General features: G+C 43.1%; 1 protein-coding gene across 1 annotated transcript; it reads right to left on the bottom strand.

Annotated features, from left to right (window-relative positions):
• Positions 1–4,736: 4,736 nt before the first annotated feature.
• castor1 (cytosolic arginine sensor for mTORC1 subunit 1) lies at positions 4,737–22,350 on the bottom strand. Its single transcript, XM_084551987.1, has 9 exons — positions 22,022–22,350; positions 15,992–16,062; positions 12,887–13,080; positions 12,294–12,429; positions 11,433–11,556; positions 10,678–10,794; positions 9,437–9,519; positions 8,639–8,733; positions 4,737–4,932 (listed from the first exon to the last, which is right to left on the bottom strand). Exons 1-9 carry the CDS (start codon positions 22,168–22,170, stop codon positions 4,861–4,863), a joined length of 1,041 nt encoding a protein of 346 aa, XP_084408113.1. The 5' UTR covers positions 22,171–22,350; the 3' UTR covers positions 4,737–4,860.
• Positions 22,351–22,852: the final 502 nt, after the last annotated feature.

Raw genomic sequence — 22,852 nt, 5'->3', positions numbered from 1 at the left:
ATGTACCGGAGGACATTCGTTACTCTACCCAAAAGATGGGGCAATCTATGTTTGACGGGTTTCAGGGCCTCCTGAATAGGTTTCGGGTTGGGCAAAAGGTCCTTCTGATACGCTTCCACTTGTGAGATGTGCAAACTAAAAAGCACGTCCTTGGTGCGGATGTCCTGCAGCTTCTCAGAGACCGTGGTACCGTGTACTGTGGAGTCAGGTACGTCATCTGGGACCGATCCACTCCTTGGTCCATGATACTCGATCTGTGAGGGGTGAAAAAGGTACCATAAATCTAAATCACAGTAAAATACGCATTTTATATTTATTCAGTGGTGAAAAGGGTTAAATCGTACGCACTACACTACGTTAGTAAGATTTGTTTTTTAAATGCAGTTTAGCGCAGGTATAGAAATAGACAGACTTGTGCAATTTCCAATAAAAATAAACAAAATAAAAAAAATAAAAATGAGGCTTAAATATCGGCAAATTCGACAAAACGCTGGAGTGTTGGCCTTAAGGCAGAGAAAGTTCAATCCACCCCATCTTGATTTTGAAACTTTTTTTTTTTTTTTATCAATTGCCGATCAGTAAATTTACTCATATAGTAATTTGTTTTGAATGCCCTATCTTGCACCATCCCTATGCGGATTCAAAATGCACACATTCTACGTACTGTTTTTACGTCACAGCTGCGTTAAGTGGCTACAAACCCATTAATTATTATTAATAATAACATCCCCCCCAAGAAAAACGTCTCACTCCCGTTGACTTCTTGAGTGCAGAGTTTCTTGCCCATTAACAGGTCTGGCTAATGCTCCTACCACAGGCTCCGTATCTGGTTGTTACGGAGCCTAGGCACAGATGTCCCTAATTAAAAGTCTAAACCAGAAAAGTCTACAAGAGAAGCCAATTTGCTTTGGTTTCAGCTTTATCTCTGGGTTATCAACTTTCTTTTTTACTGTGCAGTGGTGTTTTTGTGGAATACTACCAGCACAGTAGATGCAGTGTGACTTGATTTGGCTGCTCACATAAAGCAGAATGCACCAGCCTAAACTTTAGATCATATTAAACCGAGCTGTTTTCATTCGAGGTGAATCACTAGAGGGTTTCGCTGCGCGTCTCCGTTTGCATGGAAATCAAATGATCAGATAACTGGCAAACGAAGGGTCATGTTTTCTCACGGTGTCCTACGCGTCTGACAGCGGCGCCGCGAAGGATCAAGGGGTCACGTTGATATTAATAACGTGACCCCGGCTGCAGGCACCCTCTTTGTGTTATGAATAATAATATAGAGTATTTGTCACCGGTTTAAATGTCACTTTCTAGCAGCTACACGCACTATACAACGTGCACAGGAAGCATGTCATGCAAGAATCACTGGATGGTACTACTTACATATTTTCTCAGTAGCTTTTGGACTTGTTCGCGAATTAGTCCTCCGAGTTCCAAGGTCTTGTTTAAGGCACAGCTGGCCGGAGTTGGAGCAGGAAACGCAGGGCGGCACTGAGCCAGGAGCACCAAGACGAGCACTAGAACAGATCACGTGGATGCGAGTGAGTCAAACGCAGAGCACGAGGTGAACTCAAGCAGCTCAACAGTAAATATCATCCTTTTTTTGCTTTTACTTCATCTCCACATTGAGTGAAAATGGAAACCCCTCAGCGTCAACGCTATACACTGAAAGGTTTCTAAGATAAAGTCCTCGGAAAACAAGAAAAGGCTTCTTTTAAGGTGTAGTTCTCTTCAACAGTGGAACAAATCAAGTGCACTATTGCCATTTAATCTCATATATGCCTTCACACTTGTACACAAGATGAAAAAATACACACTCAGGTGCATACGTGTCTGCAGAAACATCTAAGCTGTAATATCGTTCAAACTAAAAAATAAGATGAATTTGTCATTAAGATTTAACACTAAAATGCATTATTAGTAGCTGTCATCAAAGGAAAAAAAAGAAGCTCTGAGAAATATTAAGAAGATATTTACCATAGTGCATTGCAAGTCTTTGGAGTGTGCCGGCCATAGTGACAGTAGCAGGTGATTTAGGAGTTCCTGATAAACCGACCGCGTGAAGAAAAAATAACAAAACAAAAAACTCCAGCAAGTTGTAAATCTGCATCGCTTAACCCTGGCTTATATAGCATTCAAGGTTCATGGTCATCCACACCCACCCAAGAATGTCAAAATTCCATGATGACATTTTTTGTCTTTCGTCTTCTCCAAAAAAAAAAAAAGACATCAGTCATATTATGACAGTGTCTCCTTGCCCGCCTGAGTCAGCGCTCATACGCTCGAGCATATTTTGTGTTTCATTATTATTATGATTATTATTATTATTGTGCAAGTGTTTGCAACCCTATTTGTGTGATTAACCACTGAACTCATTCGGTGTGTGAAGTTTTTCAAAGAAGATATTTAAAGTGCAAGGTAAAAGCTTCAAAAACGTTCAATTATTCACCGTTTCACAGTGTTTATGCTGTGCCTTTGAAGCTTTTAAGAACAAAATACAGATGTCGGACAAATGGCGTAAGATCTCTAACTTGTTTTGATCAGTTCAGCCCTCTCTAACTTATGACACATATTTCACCAGTCATTGAAAGATTTTTAAAAAGATTAAAGTAAAACGCTAACAAATAAAATCCGGGTTTTAGGTTAGTAGGTACTACTGTATTAATCATATTAAATCACAAATGGTCACCAGTACTGGTTGAAAACTATTTTATTTGTTCAACATAAATTACATCACATAAGTAGACCCCAATTAGTTATTAAATTTACCCCAGTAGCAGGCAGCAGGTGGATGCTAGCACTGATGTTAGCATCCACTCCCAAACATAGCAGTGAGTCAATTTCCACTCATTCGTTGATGACACCGTCACACCTACGGTGCTTTCCTAGTTTGATATCACAGCCGTAGTGAGTTTTCTTTGGTATCTTACCGATATAGTGGAAAGAATGAACTCTTATTAATTAGCATTCTTCTAATTATCATCCTGATAGCATCTACTGCTGCCCTGTCATTAATAACTATCGTCTCCCGTGTGTAAATATCTTATTTCTGGAGATCCTTACAAATGGTCACCAAGCAGCCCGAAGTTATCTCACACACATTTGACATTGCAAACGTTCCAGTCGTTTTAATATTTCTTTCTTTTCTATTGTTTTTGTCATTGAAGCTCTTAAAATCATAAACCAGATTCCAGTTTGTTCTGTGTTAAACATCCTAATCCACATGACTTTCACTTACCTTCCACACCTGGCGCCCGCTACCTCGGTGTGCCTCAAGGTTTCTTTCTAGGTCCTCTTTTGTTTTGGTTTTGTTGATATTATCCATGCTTCCCACTGGACAATAATCACTTTGATGCATCTTATGTCTACGCAAGTGGTATTTATTCATTTCCCCAGAACTTGACTGCCATAGATTTTAAATAATTTCACCTGGATGTGAGTTCTCTAGCTTTGATTTTTAGCCTCAGACATCTTGTTAAAGCTGAAGCAATTCCTGCCATTTTACCATGTGGGAATTTTCAAGCTATTATAACTGTAAGACAGGGTCTGTTTTACACCACACCCCAGTCTCAAAACCAGAGTAGTGAACTCCTTTTATAACCAGGTATAATGTGGGATGACAGGGTAGTTCCCGGAAAGTCATTGTTAACTTAAACATACCCTTATTTGTTCCTTATATTTTGGAAAACATAAACAAGAGTCATTTTAACTTCATCCAGTTGAATCACTAGAGTGACAGATCATGGGAGTCTGCCTGTCATGAGGTAGTCAATCTTCACTGGAATACGTAGTTATGCTCTGAACTGGAATCATTCATACCTCAGGAATCCAAGGAACTCCAAATATGTCAAAGTCAACAAAGAAATATCTATTTTCAATCATTTTTAATGAATGAAGCGGCACAAAACAATGCAAAATGTTTACAGAAAACTTTTACTTCAAATTGTATAAAAGGTAGTTTAGGTACCAAAAACAAAACAAAACAAAAAAAAACCTAAAGGGATGTTAGCTAAATTAAAAGTTTATTGTGCAAATAACAAAAAATAAGACATAGTGTTATTGACCTTGGGTAATGCTATGGTTAAGAAATGATGACCTCTTATTAAAAGAAAAAACAACACAGTCCTAGAACATTCGCAGTAGATCTAATGCACAAGAATCTACACATTCTTCTCAAACTAAAATGACAGAGCCCTGCCGTCAGAAACAAATATTCTCAGTTTTTTTTTTTGCAAGAAATGACTTGAAGTTGCTCTCCCGCAACTGCCTTTCATTTCGAGTCACACACTTTCAGTTTCACAAAAAGTTGCAAATGGCCTCAGATCGAATATAAAGTTGTTTAGACACACGGCGTTATGATGGAAACATCAGTGGAAGACTAAGTTGTGTGTTTATAACACTGTTAATTAAGATGTATGGGACTGTCTTCTGCTGTGTATGCAGCAAAAATAATGTTTTAAACAGTTCAACTTCAGGCTACACACCACAGACACAGATCTCAAGTCTGTGTTACAGAGAAAGAGTCTATCACACATGTTCATGTCTGAATTTCTGCTTGAGAATTTGATTGCGCACCCTGTTGTGCACTGTGTGTGCTTTTGGCCCAACTGGGACTCTGCATCCTGCACTGGATGGGTACGACAGGTAACCTCACAGAAGAAAGCGCTTCCGGTGTTCATGGCAAATTCGTAATAGTTAATACTGCTGGCGATGCAGTGCTAATCTAGGCACAAGGTTAGCCTCCTTTCCTTTCCCGCTGGCCAAACCCCACCCACCCCAACCTCCCCTCCGCCCGGATGTGGAACGAGGGGAGACGTAATGAGCCAGGATCCTCCAGCTCGCTCCGTACTTCAGAAATCAGCTGGCGGCTGGTTCTTTCCTCTGCTGCCGGAGCATGTCTGTCACGCTCACAATATCCTCCTCTGGGACCTAGAAAAGTCAAGTCAGTAGACTTAGAACTAGAATTAGATAGACTGTATTAAAAAAAAAAAAAAAAAACACTAGAAAAACTGGTGTAAGTAAAAAAAATTAATAAAAATAATGAAAATAAATAAAATATAAGTAAAAACCTAGTAAAATAAAATAGAATAAGCATAAAAATGTACAAAATTTGCACAAATGCACAAGAAACAGAAAAATAAGTAAATATCCAGAGAGACTGCAGAATTGGAGATTTTATTTTGAAAGTTTAACCGACTTTGAAAATAAAATATCCAATATGCCAAAAATGATGAACAGGCTTTTTTTTGGAGCCAGGACTCATTGGGGACCAAAGGAAGGGGTCAATGGGTATGTTGGATTTTCAAAGTAAAAGTACAAAACTACCCCTTCAAAATAAACGCACGTAACACCAACCAAAAACCTGCACAGATGCCATGCCTTTCACTTTATAAAGCTGATATGGTCAAGATATAGGCGAGCAGCTGCGCATTCGAACATCCTGCGTCAGCGTTCGGCTCTGATTTTGTTGCACGCTTGCCGTTAACTGTGTCTGTCTATTTTATGATGCCGTGCAGACGGGTTTTTATCAGAGCTGGAAAACAATTCTGATTAGATTGAAGAGTTAACCAACAAAAGCAAAGCAAGGACTTGCAAATCCTCTTGCGAGGTCTCTTTTCATTCTATTTTAGGTGTTTTTGATCTCCGGCTAGGTGGAAGTGAAGATGAACTGCATATGATTCTCCATTCAAACAACAAATAAACTCATTATATGGAAATTCAATCTAATTCTTTTCTGTTCGACATGATATATTCATGTGGTTTCCGCGTAATTTGGTGGTGTCAACTGGAATTTCCCTTCTTATCTTTTTTTTATTGTAGATAATGATCGTGATTAATTCACATTCTTATGATCGAGACAGTCACGTCCCATCATCCCATATGCAGATGTTCTAGAGACCTAGATTTGTCTGGTCCTGTTTTAGGAGATGTCCTCAGTCCTTTCTAAAACATTGCAGCTGCTCAGACAAGAGGTTTTTTTTTGTTTGTTTTTTTAAATCGCTTTTCATTCGTCCTCCTCACAAAATATTTAGCTGTGCTGAACAGTGAAAGTCTATCCACAGGCATCAAGTAGATCTACCGAGTAGAAGCCTGACTTTATGTGCCATAACTTTATTTTTTATTTTTTTTAAATCAGGTTGGAAACTGCAATTTCCCCACTGCGCAACAAATAAAGGTCTTTCTTAATTCTTGCCAGGTGCAAAGACTTCCTGTGCACAGAAGTGTAGGCGCCCATGGAGTCACAGCTAGTTTCTCTATTTTTAACCAATGGAATCTGCCGTCATTAAGCTTGCGTGTGGTTTACAAGATCCCGGTAGTTATAGAATTGCATGACACAAAAGTCAGTGTCGTAGCCCTCTATGACTAAGACCCTGTCAGGCTATGTTTAGCTGAATGGGATGCTGGATAGCGTAAGACAATCATAGTTACATGCTCATTTCCAAAATATCCTCAAGGCAGAGCTTGGAAAGAATGACTGAAAACAGGTGGAATACCCAAAGAGTCAACATCAGTCAACATTAGTGACTGTGCTGATTAACTAACTGAGTTATTTTAGACTAGAATGGGGGGGACCAGACAGTCTATTAATGCAGCAGACAGAGACAAATAATTCATCAGTGGTCCACAACAGTCTATATAAAGGGGAACTACCGGTTTTTACAACCTTGACCTTATTTCTACAGGTAACTCTGGACTCAACGGGGAATAGCACTAGCGTATCATAACAAAATATTGGTGAAATTAACGAGTTTCGCGGTAGATAATGCGTTTTTTAGAGGCTGCGTTTCGGTGCCCCATTCACTCCCACTATATGGATATACGCAGATCTAAATATCTCCCGAAGGACTACAAATTACACAAAAGTTACATGGGTGAGTAAACAATCGTATTTTATGCCAGAAATAAGGTCCAGGTTGTAAAAAAACAGTAGTTCCCCTTTAACTTCTTTTAGGTATCTTCTACACGTCACTAATCTCAGAACTGAAACGGTTCTGGACGGAGGAATTGGCTAAAATTCCCCAAAGCTGCAGTAGACGACGGATCAGCAGTTACCGGAAACATTTAGTTGCTGATATTTCTGCACAAGGGGGTCACAGCAGATACTGAAAACAAGGATTTGCATACTTTTGCAATTCACATATATGTAATATAGGCTCATTTTGCTGAATAAATAAACACAGGTTCATTTTTGCTCATCCGTGTCGTCTTTGGTCTGTATTAAGTGACTGTGCTGATTAACTAACCGAGTTATTTTAGACTAGAATGGTGGAGCAGACAGTCCAATAATGCAGCAAACAGAGACAAATAATTCAACAGCAGTCTACACCAGTCTACTTAACTTCCCAAAGAAATATGCCTAGCGGAGGAATTGTCTAAAATTCATGAAGGCTGCAGTGGACGACTGATCAGCAGTTACCGGAAACGTTTAGTTGCCGTTATTTCTGCACAAGACACAGAAAAAAACAAGGATTTGCATACTTTTGCAATTCACAGATATGAAATATAGGTGCTCTTTGCTGAATAAATAAACACAGGTTCACCTTTGCTCATCTTTTAGTCTTTTGGGGTGTGTTTATTGACTACGCTGGTAATCTAATCAAGTTATTTTTGTCTAGGAAGGTGGAACAGACAGTCTGTTAATGCCGCAAACAGAGTCAAATAATTCAACAGTGGTCTACACCAGTTTACTTAACTTCCGAAAGAAATATACCTAGCGAAGGAATCAGCTAAAATTCATGTAGGCTGCAGTGGACGACTGATCAGCAGTTACCGGAAACATTTAGTTGCCGTTATTTCTGCACAAGGGGGTCACACCAGACACAGAAAAACACAAGGATTTGCACACTTTTGCAATTCACAGATATGTAATATTGGCTAATTTTTCCCGACTAAGTAAACACACAAGTATAATATTTCTGTTTTATTCCTTTTATCACCTTCTCTTTCTCTACGTTCCTAATGTTTTAAATATGACAGACATATGGAAAATTCTAAAGGGCGCAAAAACTGTCGATACGTATATGCATGGCTGTTCTGGAGATAAAAGATACCGCAGACATACATCACTACATACTCGACATACTGCACGTACGACTGATGCTTATAGTAATGGAATGCATTTGCATAACGCAGGAGGGATGTCTGGTGCCGTTGATTCATTCTGCAGACATACTGTGATAAGTTTCTAGGTAATGACCCAGATAAACTCTTCTTGGTAATTATCAAGATAACGCAAATGGTGGAAGCTGCTCACAACGTTGGCACAGAAATTCAAGACGAGCAAATTGTGTTAATGAGATAAAAAAAATGGAAATCAGCAAACCACACAGGAAAATCTAAACTCACCAGGGCCATATCATGCATATCCGCCTTTTCAACTCTGGGGACAAGTTTGCCCACACATATCTGGGTCATCTGCCTTAAGGATGCTGAGTAAACCTTATGGGAATGTATTCAGTGTGAAGTACGCTTGATTTTTATCTGTCTATGCCTCCCCCGTTACGACAAAGAGTCTTCAAATATCTAAGTTTTTAAAAAAAATTAACTGACTCACAACCGTGGTGTGTTTCCAGCCTTGTTCCCTGTGACAACAGGTGCGGCAGCGTAGCTAACGGAGCAAGAATGCGGGACTCACCAGAGCGTGGTCGAAGCTGAAGGTGCTTATGTAATAGGCAGAGATGTCGCTGTCGGCGAGAGGCTGGGAAATCTGAGCTACTATGCCACATTCATCTGTAGAAGAAAGAAGGGAGGGCAAATTAGTTGCACGGCCGTAACTGAGTGGATGTTTGGATCTATAGTTGTTAGTTGTCTGCATTTTAATCAACATGGGTGTTAAGCACAAGAAATGCTTCCTGTACGAGTGTCCCAAACCAGGTTGCATAGATCCAGAGAGAGATGGGAATCAGATTTAAACATAATTCAAGAAAAAACTCTGGTCGGATCTGCGTCAAGATGGTCAACCCACTTCTATTAATGGCTTGGTCATTGTAATTTCCTTCACTGGCTATGCTTAAGCAAAGAGAAAATGCACAAGTCTGATGAGGTGGGCTCCTTCCTGCACTGTACTTGGCCCTGGAACAAGGTGAGCACATTCTGATGCGACCTCTGAGACATTTTTCTTATGCATATTGTCCTTCCTTTAGATTTAGTTTACTAGGTAACCTTCAGAAAATCAACGAATCTTTGACTAAATCCCAAACCAAATTATGTTTGGCCAGAAAATGCACTGCTGTGACATGGAAGTCTGACTCTCCTGTCGTCATTACTAGATGGTCCCTTCAAAACCATCTGAATTTATAATATATCAGACGTGCTATGAAATTAAATGCAGTGTTTAAACATGCTGGTACTGTAGACTCAGGATTCATGTAGCAGTATTAGTCCTTAAAAGAGTTTAAAGACCATAGATTGAAGTATTCAAAAGCGGTCTTACCAAAACCCAGCGGCTGTCCCCCGATACGAACCATTCTCCACAGCTCCCCAGACGAGCTGGTGAAGAGAAGATGAGCGGGGAACCTGGAGCACAAAGATGGGACAGTTAATTCCACCAAGCAAGTGGAAGCATACACCAGACCAAGGAGTGTCATGTCAGTTCAGGGGCCACATACTACCCAATTTGATCTCAAGCAGGCCAGACCAGTGACTTAATAACCTATAGATAACGACTTCAACTGCTTCCCTTTGTTTTAGTACATTATGAAAATGTCTCCATCTGATGACCTATCCTGTTACAAAACATTTCAATCTTTTTAAGTTCTTATTAAAACAGCGCTCCCTAGTGGAAGAATTGGGATGTTAATGTCCTTTATGCAATTTTTGCACTCTACATATTCATCCCGCAGCCCAGATTTGATCCTCTGGCGGGACGGTTTTGGCCCACGGGACGTATGTTTGACACCACCTAGACCATCGTAGCAGATGTGAGCTTGCCAGGCTTGTGCGAGTATCCTGTGAGGAACAACGGGCAGGTATGGATTTTTAACATGGCATCTTTAATGCGCTTAAGCTTTCTGGAGAAGAAGAGCCATATACTTACACTGATCAGGCATAACATTATGACCACCTTTCCTTTCTTTGTGCAGGTTTCCCCTGTACCTCCAAAACAGTTGTGACTCATCAGAGAATGGACATGGGTCTTTTGAGGGTGTCCTGTGGTGTCTGGCAACAGAATGCTGTTAGTGGGGGGGTGCTTTGAGGGGAGGGGCCTCTGTGGATCATCCCACAGATACTTGATCAGTTTGGGATCTAGTGAATTTGGAGGCCAAATGAGTTGTTCCTAAAGTGTTTTTGTGTGTGTGTCTGTGTCAGGCTGCATCCTGCTGGGGATGGCTGCTGCCATCAAGGAGTGTCATTGCTATGGGGTGGGGGTGCCTGGTCTGGTCTAGGTGGGTGCTACATGTCTAAGTAACATCCACACCAATGAATGCCAGGTCCAGAAGTTTCCCAGCAGAACACTGAACTGTCACAAGATGGTCAATGTTATTCACTTCTCCTGTTAGTGGTTATAATGTTATGCCAGATCGGTGTACAGTATCATTTTTACACAGCTACTCTACAGTAAACTTAAAAGTGTTAGCTTTATTATGAGATAAAGATTCCAGGGTGCACAGCAGCACATTAGTGTGGTGTCGGCTGTGGGAGGCGGTCACTGTGGGACAAGTTTTGTCTCCTTACTGTCTCTGAGCTTCAGTGTCCATCACCAGCGAGATGTATCCATCGATCAGGGAGAAGGAGAAGAACTTGATACAATCCAAGTCCTGACCTGGAGACGACTGCGTGTCTTCTTTAGGACTGAGGAGGAAAGAAACACATTCAACATGACAATAGAGAACCCAGGCAGAAACTGGATCATAAACACAACAAACAAATAGTGATGATTATTATTAGAATAACTAACGGAGTCAGTCACACATTAAATTAATTCTCATGCACAGGACAAATGTCATAAAGGAAAAAGAAGGTGATTTTACTTTGAGAGGTTAAAATGCAATGCTGCATTTTTACAACTTCCTGAGGATTGCAACAACATCTTAGTTTCACAATGCCTCTTTTTTTTTTTTGCAAAGAATGCATGTCTAAAATCTCTAAAATCTCTTTTTAATGATCAGTTTTATAAATGAGGAAAGCAAATTCAGGCGCCTTGTTAAAAAAAAAAAAGCAATGCATTCATTTACTAACTGGGGAATAAAATTGGAGAAAATATCCAAGATCAAAATAAAAGCTAACAACAAAATATATAAGCTTTAAAAGTAAAATGTAAAGAAAGTGAAGTTACAGCACACTACAGATAAACTGACGTGAAACAATAATTACCTGAGAGACACCTGTCATGATAATTACAGGGCTATCTCAGGAACTTATTAGCATCGTGTGCTGCCCTCTTGTGTTTGGGGCCGGTACTACAGTGGGGTGAGCAAACCGGGCCTCACCTGCTGGAGTAGAAGAGGACGTCGATGAGCGTGGTGGCGATGGACGGCAGCGTGTCCGGGTCCAGAGACATGACGCAGAAGTGGTTCTGGGGGATCAGCACCGGGTGGACTGTGGGCTGGATGGCTGCAGAGACAAAGATGGTGAAATGAGACTTCCCTTATAGTATTAATAATAAGTTAACTTCTAAGACGAAATCAACCTTTAAGATGCACTTCTTAGCATAATATTATATATTTATTAACATTCTATTTTCTGTATTGCTATTAAAATTGCAAGAGTAGAGCCAGAGAGGCACTGCTGCAGTTTCAAACTTCTGGACAGAAAGCTTTAAACCTGCAAAATCTCTTTCCCTTTTTTGGATTTAATCTATTCTAGGGACATTTTGCACCTGACCAAATCATCAGATAAGTTTGTAAGCCCTTTGTTCAGTTTCTTCTTACTCTTTGCTAACTAATATGCATTGGACCGAGGACCAGAACGAGATCACCTCCTTTTAAAGGTTTGTGTCGTTGCTTTGGTCCACAAACAAATGTGTCCCCCAAATAAACTGAACCAAGAAACACACTATTCTGTCAGTGGATTGTCCTCAGCTGAACCAAGTGGTTGAACTAGGTTACAAACCGAAAACCCAACTTAAAAATCCAGCTCTTCTTCTTGTAGATTTTGTCTAACTCCTCGTCCAAATAAACAAGTTTGACACTCAATAATAATCATTCTGCAAAACAGAACGGTAAAGCTGGTGGGTGACAAATTTCCAAAGTGGGACCTTTGCATAAATATCCTGAAGGTGGTGCTAGAGGATCTTAACTCCGTCCCGGGACAAGCTGATCAACAGCAGAGAGCCGAGTGACCTTCCTCACCGTCTTTGCCGTTCTTCTGGAGGCCGTTGGATTCATACTGGCAGTGCATGGGAACAGACTCTCCTCCCACCTCCTTGTAGATGCTGAACTCCTCCTCCAGAGTGCTGATGACTACAGACAGGTCCTTCTCTTTCACCTGCACAGCACAGACACAAATATCGCCTTATATTTGTGGATCATAAATACACAATCAAATATTCTGCGTATATATGTTCTGCAATGCTTCAGGATGCAACACTGACTCGCTTCAAGGAAACACTCATCCAGCATGTCAACCATTAATATGCTTGCTGACACAAACGTCTGTCAAGGGGTTTATGCATTTTTTTGCCCAGTTAACATTTTCACATGTAAAACATCAACTAACTTTTTTTAGTTTCCCCCTCAGCTCTGTCGGGATTTGATTCCTTAACTGAAAGAATTGGTGAGTGGACAAAATGCAAATGCTCTTTGGCCTGACGGAGCTCAGCGGGTGGAAAAGGCTTCTCTGCAAGATTACAGGTCTGAGCTTTTTATGCATTTATATAGTTAAAAAAATTGCTCTAATCACGACTACATTATTGAACTAAAAAACTCGAGCAGACGGCACTGACCAGGATGAAGTCGGTCTGATAAGTGGAGAGCATGAAGACGGAGACGTGCTGCTGCGCCAGCGGGGCGATGACCGACTTGGCAATCTTGGTCACGCCGACGGCCTGCGAGCTGCTGGAGGCGTTGCCGTTGGAGACCACGTTGAGTGGCAGCCAGATGGAGCTCTCTACTTGGAGGTGCTCCGAGGGCTGCAGCTCTGAGCGGAGTCAAGAAGAGAGAAGTTGGTCGGCGGGTCTGACCTCAAACAGAACGCTTGATGTTCCGCGATGAAAAATGGAAACACAGTCGTTTGGTTTGAGTCCTAACGACACCTTAAAATATAGTCAATGTCAGTTTATTTATAAAGCACATTTAAAAACAGCGAATGACGACCAAAGGGTAACAATATATAAAACACATGCAATCAACACAAAAATAAAGAATGAAGAGGAAGAGGTAAAAAGAAGTAAAAGTACTAGATTAAAACACAATAAACAGAGCAGCTATCAAACTGAATTACAAGCCAAAGAATAAATAGGAGTCCTGAGAAGGGAATTAAAAGCAGGCAGTGCAGAGTACGATCTCCCCTGGACTTCAGCCTTGTTCCTGGAACCACCAGAAGACAGCGGTCTGCAGACCTGAGCAACCTGAATGGGACGTGTGGTTGCAGGAGATCACAGAGATGCGTAGGAACCATCTTAAAGGGGAACTATGTTTTTTTTACAACCTGGACCTTATTTCTGGCATAAAATACGATCGTTTACTCATATAACTTTTGTGTGATTTATAGTCCTTCGGGAGATAATTAGATCCGCGTGTATCCATATAATGGGAGTGACTGGGGCACCGAAACACAGCCTCTAAATATGTTTTTTTGCAACATGGCTGAATATTTTTCTGATTCTGAGATTGTGGACGAGCCATAGCAGTAGCAGTAGCGTATCATAACAAAATATTGGTGAAATGAACGAGTTTTGAGGCAGATAATGCGTTATTTAGAGGCTGCGTCTCGGTGCCCCAGTCACTCCCACTATATGGATATACGCTGATCTAATTATCTCCTGAACGAGTGCAAATTACACAAAAGTTATATGGGTGAGTAAACGATGGTATTTTATGCTAGAAATAAGGTCCAGGTTGTAAAAAACAGTAGCTCCCCTTTAACTCAATGTTTAAACCCTAAAATCTTTTAAGAAAGAAGCCATGTGTGCAAAATAATGGTGCAACTGGAACAATAACTGAGGAACAGAACATGAGATGGGGCTCATTCGTCAGGTGGTAAACCTCCTAAATTGCAGATCACAGATTAAAGCTGCAGCCAGTAAACGCAGGGGGGCGGTGAATACAGTCCCATGTGTCTTAAAATACAATAAAACAAAGTGAAATCATTAAATGCGAAGAGAAAGCATTCTGAAACAACAACTGCACCAGTAGTGTTAAGTCTCAGGGCTGTAAACTACGAGGCAGCTTTAAGTAACTACTTCCTGTTGTTGCTGCTCAGTGCAACGATCGCACACTTCCTCTCTCCCACCTGCTCTCTCTCTCTCTTCCTTTAGCCACAGTGGCTTGAAACAACCCTCCGTCATTTATACCAAAAAGTACCACAAGATTAAATCATGTCCATGGGAAGACTACCACCTCTGAGCCAACATGGTAAAGCAGGAAGTAAAAAGCAACCTGGGAAAAGCGTCCCATGCCCTTCACAAACTGTAAACGTTTAAAGGAGTGCACTTCTGAGTGCTCATCATGAGGTTAAAACCTTCCTTTCATGTTTGATCTCCACTTGAAGCGGTGCACACATTCAGAGGAGGCACAAAACTAATCATTCAACTAACTTAGCACATTTCCAAAATGCAGTCGACCGCCTGCCGTGAATACTCCCTCGTTCTCCTCCTCCTCCTCACTCCCCTTTTTTTTTTTTTTTAAAAAGGTCCACTGTTCTGGTTGGCATAATTTGTCCCAGGCAGCCCCTTGTGGCTTCACTACACCAGCTTTCACCTCTTAAAATAGGCACTCAGTCAGTAAGGAGAGCGAAAGGAGGTAGAGAGCAGCGGAGCGGCCCGAGGCGATGTACGCCTTTAACATCTACATCTGTGTGGAAGGACAAGACGAAAACGGAGGACGGAGGAGGACAGGAACACTGGGCTGATGATTACGGCCCAAATTACAGAGGTATAACACTGGTGGTTTAACTTACAGATGATCTTATTGACCTGCTTTTATTTTGTTGATCTTCTCTAATTGTCCAGAGTATATTAATACAAAAAAACAACCAAAATGTTGAATGGATTTTAAACAAAGGTGCACTTGACCGATTTGAGTCAAAGGAACCAAGAAGGACACCATGACTAACCATCCCCAGCAGGATGCAGCCTGACACAGGCACACAAAAAATAAACATGAAGAACAGCACAAGGTGTTGACCTGGCCTCCAAATTCATTAGATCCCAAACTGATCAAGTATCTGTGGGATGATCCACAGAGGCCCCTCCCCTCAAATGCCTCCCACTAACCATTCTAATGCCAGACACCACAGAGAGAAGGAGGCAGCACCTCAACTATTAGATAAAGTATTTAGAGCTCTAGCTGCAGTACATGGAGAAGGCTTCATAGAAATGCCGCATCTACCAACACGCTGTGGAGTACTATTAAATGCTACTGACGGTGCTGAGGTGCTGCCTGTTTTTATACAGGCTATACATATCTGCAGCTCACAGTATGTAGAACATGAGCTGGCTGTTCTCAGCATATGTATTCAGGTCAAGAATATAGATTTCATTACTTTCTACCGGGTTTTTATTAGTGCCTTTAAAAAAAATCATGCAACCCCCAGTACACGGTGTATTGGAGGTGAGGCAACTCTACAGAACAAGGAAGGAAGGAAGGAAGGAACATTAGGGTAGTAAAACAACACTGTCCTATATTGTGGTCACATTCAACACCACACACCGTCTCCTAAGCTTGATTTCAGAAGGTGGTGCGTTCATAGCGAAACAGGGAGTAGCTTCCCTAAATTGTTGTCGGAACCGTTGTGTGAACAGTGCGTACTGTACAGCCGGTAGATGAGAGTGGAGGAAAGACAAACCCCCTGCCCTGTAGGAAGATGTACGTGCACAAGGGTGTTCTACCTTTGAATCCCTCCTCGTCAAGGACGACCGTGTAGTTCTCCGGTGTCTCTGTCAGGCTGAAAAACTTGCACCTGAAAGAGGAGAGGAGACGGAGAGAAAGTGTGAGGCCGGAAATGGAGAAAACGTGAACGGCAGGAGGCAAGGAGGAGAAAGAAAGCACAGAGAGGGAAAGAAAAGCGCCATTCATCAGCTACCAACATAAATGGCCGGTCGAATGGTGAGTTACCAGGAATCAAATAAACGGGGTTCCCTCAAACGTGCACAGGGTTCAGGGCGGCCGTCAATCAATTAGCAGAAGGCTAACGCTCAGTATTATGCCTGCACCCCTTCCTTTGTCCAAAGCAAATGGTGGGGAACGCACCAAACTGGGGCACTGCTCTGGTTACCAACTGCTCCATTCACGGAGAAGTCTGAGCAGCTCAACTGGGAATGAGATGATAAATGTGAGCGTCTGAATTCAGTGGATATAACTTGACGAAATATCTATTTACACAGAAGACAATGATATGCTTTGTGGGGTTCTTTCGCTGAATATTGGAAAGGACTGTGGAGTTTTGCCAGCTGATGAAGACCAACGGGGTTTGGAACATTTTACAAAAGAAAAGCCAGAGAAAAGCGCGGCTGGTAATCAAGCATGACAACACTGATTAAAATCCACTGTTTAAGGGCAAATGCATTTGGTTTCAAAGGTTGCGGCTGCTGCTGCCGCTTGGTCTGACCAGTCATTAGTGCTACTGGACATTATGAAATGTTCTAGCAGGGGAGCTACAAAAACAAACAAACAAAGCCCGGCTAAAACCAGCCCGGCAAAGGGTCCAGTCTGAGCGGTGGGACGAATTTGCAAAGTGCAAAGTGCGAAAATTACATAGAAGACTGCAATTGTTCAATAAAAGTATGTGCTGTTCCTAGTTTGGCCACTAGGGGTTGCAGTGTTTTAGTAAAATTTGCAGACATAGCACGAAACTGAGACCAAGAACTAAACTGTAGATGGTAGCAAACTAGCAGCAGCATGTCAGTCCTGAAATACAACTAAAGTAGCCTACTACTGCAATGCATCTAAAAAGGCTAATGCTAATGCTAGCAGAGGAACGGTCCAACTCTGGACAGCAGTCAGTTGACAACTTCACCAAACGTCCTGTGGTAACAGAGAGAAGGAGGCTGCACATCAACTATTTGATGCTATTGATGGTGCTGAGGTGCTGCCTGTTTTTATACAGACTATACATATCTGCAGCACACATTATGTAGCACATGAGCTGAGAGAAGGAGGCTGAACATCAACTAAATGCTGGTGGATTTCAGTGTCGAAGCTACACCGATCAGCCACAACATTAAAACCACTGACGGGAGAAGTTTGGGCTGTTTTATAATATCAGGCCTGAAAGCTGATTGGATTTAAAAGTACGACAACAAGGAAGAGCTGGACAAAAGCAAAACCATATGCAAGATGTGTCAACAACAGGCAATATGAATATCTGTTCCATTGTTCCCGTTGTTTGATATGCAGTGAACTGTTGTTGTGATGAAAATATACGATGACACTGTGAAACCTACGCCTGTGCAGGACGAGAGAAGAAAGTCGAGCACATGTCAGCTTTCGTAGGCTTTCGTTGAGGAGCCTTCAATATTTGTTAAAGAGAGGACAAAAGCAGTGTCTACACAGATGGCCTCTCTTTGTTTTCTTTGAATCCCCAAAAAGGAAGAGCTACATTATTCCTGTTTTCTTAAAAAAAAAGTCCCACCGAAGACACACCTTCCTCTTCCTGCGCTTATCACCAGAGCCAGAGCCTCTGAGAGTGAGACCACCGAGCTCCTGACTCAGCAAAAAGTAATCCCCGCCACGAAGTGGGACAATCACGCCACAGAGAGACAAAGACCCAGAGAGAGAGAGAGAGTGAGCGAGCACTGTAACACTAACCACCAGCTGTGCTAGCAAGCTCTGCCAGCCCATTGTGTTATAATATCCCTCTCGTTTCCTGTTGACCCTTCACCTTCCTCAGCTCGCAGCTTTCCTGCAGGTAGCGTGTGCCTGGCGGCCACCCCGAAAGTAAGAGCGGTCGAGTGTGGAGGTTTAGAGTGTGCTTTGTTTTTGGAGAAGACGTCGAGGGCTCTGATACCATACCTGCGATGAACTCAGGCAACGTGTTGATTGTTTGCTGTAGAGCAACCTGAAGGAAATGTATCATGCGCTTATTTGACTTCCTGTTTGCAAGAGTACAGATAAGACCAGAGAGGATGCCTCGCTGAAGCGTTGGTTCACTCCAAAACCCTTCACTTAGCATTGTTTTTTTTAGACTTACTATTCAATCTCCTCCATCGCTAAGACAGTCACAGGAAGACCGTACACCGGACATCAGTCTAGATTTGCAGAAGTGCAATATAGATTTTCTTCCATCTGCTCAACAGATGTAAGATTTTGTCATGCATCACTTTGTAGACTTTTTTTGCAAGCCCATTTGCAAGTAGGTATCTATAGGTCAGATTATACTTTCGTATTGTCTTCCAGCCATCGATAGAGCAACTTCCGTCCTCCCGGGTCCAAACATATCCGGCTTGTCTGACTATTTGCAAAGCCTAAAATAAAATATGCCACCTAATTCTGTGTTACACATTTTTATCCAACTTCTTTTCAACGCGTTACCTTTATATTGGATGCCTCTTTGCAGAATTCATGTGCAGCAGGCCACATTTATATCAAATTGTGTGATATAAAGACATTCATGAAGAGGAAATTAGGATTGGTTAAACTAGTTCGTTGAACATCTTGGGAATCAAATGTGTTAAGGTGGACTGAAGTGCTGGCCATATTGAGACTGACTCCTGAAGTGCACTGCCATCCAGCCGTGGCTTGAAGTGCTTTGATGCAAACAAATAAGTCTACAAGGATCGGGACAGCTGGACGCCGTGCGTATTGTTGGACATCTCTTGGGACTCTTGTGAATAATTGACTGATTAAATGTGTTTTGCACAGCGATACGTCGCCTCCGTGTGCGATCGCCGGCGGTAATGGGTCGAAAAAGTGGGCACCGTCTACTGAAGCATGAAGGGAACACGAAGAGGATGAGGCGGAAAATAACCCAGAGTGACGAGGAAAGCCACAGGTAGCGAGGGAGCGGCCGAGTGGGGAAGATGAAAACCCAGCGCGCCGGAGTCTGGACTTTGATCCGGCTGCTGCACAGAAAACAGCGGGCGGCAGCGGCGGTTAGGGAGTGAGGGCTGGTGGCGGTGGGGTGTCTGCAACTGATGCTCCAGCTGAGGAAACATGATAAGAGCGGAGAAAACCGACGTCGAAGCGCGAGGAACGAGCCTCGAGCTGCCGTCAGAGGTACGACCAAGCTGTCCCCTGCGTTTGCTTCTCGACAGATCTTCTGATTTCCCACAAAGCACTTGTTTCTTTCAGAACTGTTATTAGAACGGGGTAGGGACGAGGCCGGGGCAGTCCTATGAAAACAAGTGGGCCCCAACCTTGACCGATCACTGAAGCAGACAAGAGGAAAACTCCCAACTGGGTTTCTGGCTCAGCCGAGGCATTGTTCCCAAACCAGGCTCTTGTTAGTTGGCCGCAGAAGAGGAGGAAGGAGAAAGGAGGGCTGTGTGGAGCCTGCAGGGCTACATGCACAGTACAGTAGGACTGATATACTGGGCTTTGATTATTGTCCCACCCATAAAGTCTAAACAGCCACAACAAAGGACAATGCCAGACAAAGAACTAATAGCTTGGGAGGATTCGTTCACATCTTTAGGTGTTTAATAGAGGCTAATAAATAAATACAAGGCTGATGCACAAACTTGACCCTGAATCAAATGGCGAATCGACCGTTCTCCGATCTTTAACACGAGTAGCAGGTCTTCAAAGATTAAAGCGCGGTTCACAAGCCCAGACCCTAACGCCGTAGCCCGACATGCACCGCCCCAGAAATGCAACTACGCATGGCGGCGACGCAGACCGCAAGAGCTGCTATCGGTCCGCCTGGTTTTTAGCGCGCTTCCGCTTTAGTATTTCCGGCTGTTTCCCCAGCTCCACGATATCTGAAGCGATTGTTTTGGATCGATAAAGACGGAACACATCGAGGAAAGGTCAAATGAGGAGGTTCGGAGATACAAACATTTGTAGGACTTGACATTTTGGCGAAAGTTTCAGCCGCCAGTGTTGAAAACAAAAACAAAAATTAACCCGACTGGCAAAAGAGACACAGCGCCGACTATTGAGCGAGCCAGACTGACGAGCGCACAAATATAAATGGCTCTCACGGGGGTGTCGACAACGTGCGTAGGTTACGCCGCCTATGTCCCGCAGAGGCATAAGCCGCACTTAACAGTGTTGCTTGAAGTAAGTTTTCTCCACCCCAGTTCATACTCCTAGACAAGGCAAAGACATTCCACTCACTACCACAAGCTCCAGTTGTAGTGGTTGGTGGTTGTCAAAGGGGAAATCAAACAATGTGCGCCGCCTCAAGTGATCCCCTCCTTAAAATTCTGCTCAGAACTCCTTTCAAATCACTTTGAGCCCTCAAGTTGTTCTGTAATGAATAGGGGAGGCCTGGAAGAGGGAGATGGCAAAAAAAAAAAAAAAACAGTCGGAGACAATCAGGCTTGTTTTTGCTCCTCGGTTGTTTTGAGCTGCCTCAGACTCGGTCTTCCACTCCCTGTAGTTTGAGCGAGCCACGGAAAAAGAACAGGAAAAACAAGGCAAAACACATCCACACCACAGCGTAACGACATAACTGCAAAGCACAAACAAACAGCACACAAAGGGACCCACAGGCCTGCAGTTCCGAGGATGTGAGGCCCCGGTCGATTCACGGCTCGGCCCCGCTTTGTTTTATCACCCCGCTGAACGCTGAATGCTTCGCCGAGATTGTTCCAATCGTCCAACTTGTTTTCCCCCCTTACGTACACGTCTGTGCATTATTCACGCGAACTGGTTATTGGCTTCGTATGCCAGGGTGGCTCACGAGGTGATGAAAGCTGCCGCGACGGTGACTGTAAACGTCTGGTATGGACATGTTAAAACCTTGCACAACAGCTGGAGCCTGACGCAGGAAACTAGGTGTAACAGATAAGGGGAGCTCGCCAGGGTAATGCATGCGACTTAAATCTTTCGTCTTCGTGTCAGGGGGGAAAAAGAAACACAAATAACAAAGTTCCCCAACGGTGGGCACGGGCTAGACCTGATCCCACGCAAACTTATTACTAAAGGGCAGCTCAATCTGCGAGTAATACACAGAGGAAGCACCTGACAAGCACATATTCAAGGATAGTAGGATGCACAGACTTCAGACAGCACAAAAGGTGACGAGAGAAGGAAACAAATCCTCCAGAGCAGCAGCAGCAGCTGCTGGGACGCTGCCAGGCCTACATATCGGCGGCGGAGGCGGCGGCTTGGAAGACAGATGTTGAGCTCTTCCTCTGGCCACCGCACATGTGGGGCAGCCAGGGGAATAAACCATTACGTAACAATGTGGGGGGGCGGGTGGGGGGGTATCCAGGGATTAACAGAAAACTGCCACTAATGCCAAGGCTGGTTCTAGACAACAACCTGCAAACTGGATGCAGGGGGTCAAAGGTCAAGCTTGTGCAAGAGAGGCCAGAGCTCCCACCAAAATACACCAGGTGTTTAATTATTGCTGATCCTGTGCACAGTGGGAGCAGCGTGCATTAAAATGCATTCATACATTTATTTTTTTAATGCATGTATGAATGAATGCATGTTAGAAATATAAGATAAAACTGCATTGGCTCAGCTGCTGCAGGTTTTCTGCACATATAACCTCATTTAATAGAATATTTGATGATTTAAAACCCGTGAGCGGTGACTAATTTGAATGCATTGCAGTGGAGGATTCGTGGAGGCAGAGCAGAGCAGAGCAGAGCGGGACATGCACAGGCAAACAGCCCCAGTAATGGCTCGGCCACCCAGTGAATGAAGGGGAGTTACCGGATTACCGAAGCTGATTCACAAGCGGAGCGATACAACCATCTGGCCCCGATCGCTGAGAGAGAGAGAGAGAGAGAGGGGGGTCCTCTTACCGTGTCCTGTTCCGGAGGAATATCAGTTTTATAAGGGGGTGTGTGAAATTCACCAGCCCGTTCTTGGCTATGCTGGTGACCCGCAGCCTGTGGTCCAGTATGTGTAAGTCCATGCTCCTGGTGGTCTCCCAACTCCTCTGGTCGTGCATGCGGCGGTGAGAGCGCCCTCCTTTTAGCCGAGCGATAGCATTCAAATGTTAAATTTAGGCCACGGGGAAGAGCATTACCGAGGACTTTTAAAAAGAAAAAGAAAAAAACCCTCCTCACGTCCCCGCTGCGCTCGGCTCACAACGCGAAAAACATCCGACGCAATCGGATTCCTGCCCCTGCTCAGCTACTGTATATTCAAATAAAAGGGACAGCCCCAGAAACGACACGCCCCCTTGTCTTAAAGAGACAGCCCCGTGGCGTTTAAATGTCTGGCACATGTAAGAGGACGGACGTCAAGTGGTGACGTTGCGAGCGTAAAGTCACTTCCGGTTTTCATCTACAAAATAAGAGTTGGGGAAAAGTAAAAGTTAAGTTCAGTGTCTCTTTATTCATCCGTTTTATTTATTTATTTATTTTATCATATCGCTTAGTTAAAGCATATAATAAATAAATAAATTTTAAGTTTGTTTTGAAGAACCAGAAGAACCAGTTACAGGACTAAAGTTACATATACACCGCTCAGCCATAACATTAAAACCACTGACAGGTGAAGCGAATAACATCGACCATCTTCATCTTGTGACAGTTCAGTGGTTTGCTGGGAAACCTTTGGACCTGGCATTCATTGGTGTGGATGTTACTTAGACATGTAGCACCCACCTAGACCAGACCAGGCACCCC

Source organism: Chelon labrosus (genome assembly GCF_963514085.1).
Source record: "Chelon labrosus genome assembly, chromosome: 9".
Classification (NCBI taxonomy): domain Eukaryota; kingdom Metazoa; phylum Chordata; class Actinopteri; order Mugiliformes; family Mugilidae; genus Chelon; species Chelon labrosus.
Note: the sequence above shows the minus strand (reverse complement) of the source record. Positions and strands in the feature narration are given on the sequence as shown.

Coding starts and splice junctions, on each gene's coding strand:
- castor1 (XM_084551987.1), bottom strand. CDS start 22,170: ATGCACGACCAGAGGAGTTGGGAGACCACCAGGAGCATGGACTTACAC. Junction 13,081..15,991: donor TGACGAGGAGGGATTCAAAG/GTAGAACACCCT, acceptor GACTCCGCTCAG/AGCTGCAGCCCTCGGAGCAC. Junction 10,795..11,432: donor GTCCTCTTCTACTCCAGCAG/GTGAGGCCCGGT, acceptor TTTCCTCCTCAG/TCCTAAAGAAGACACGCAGT.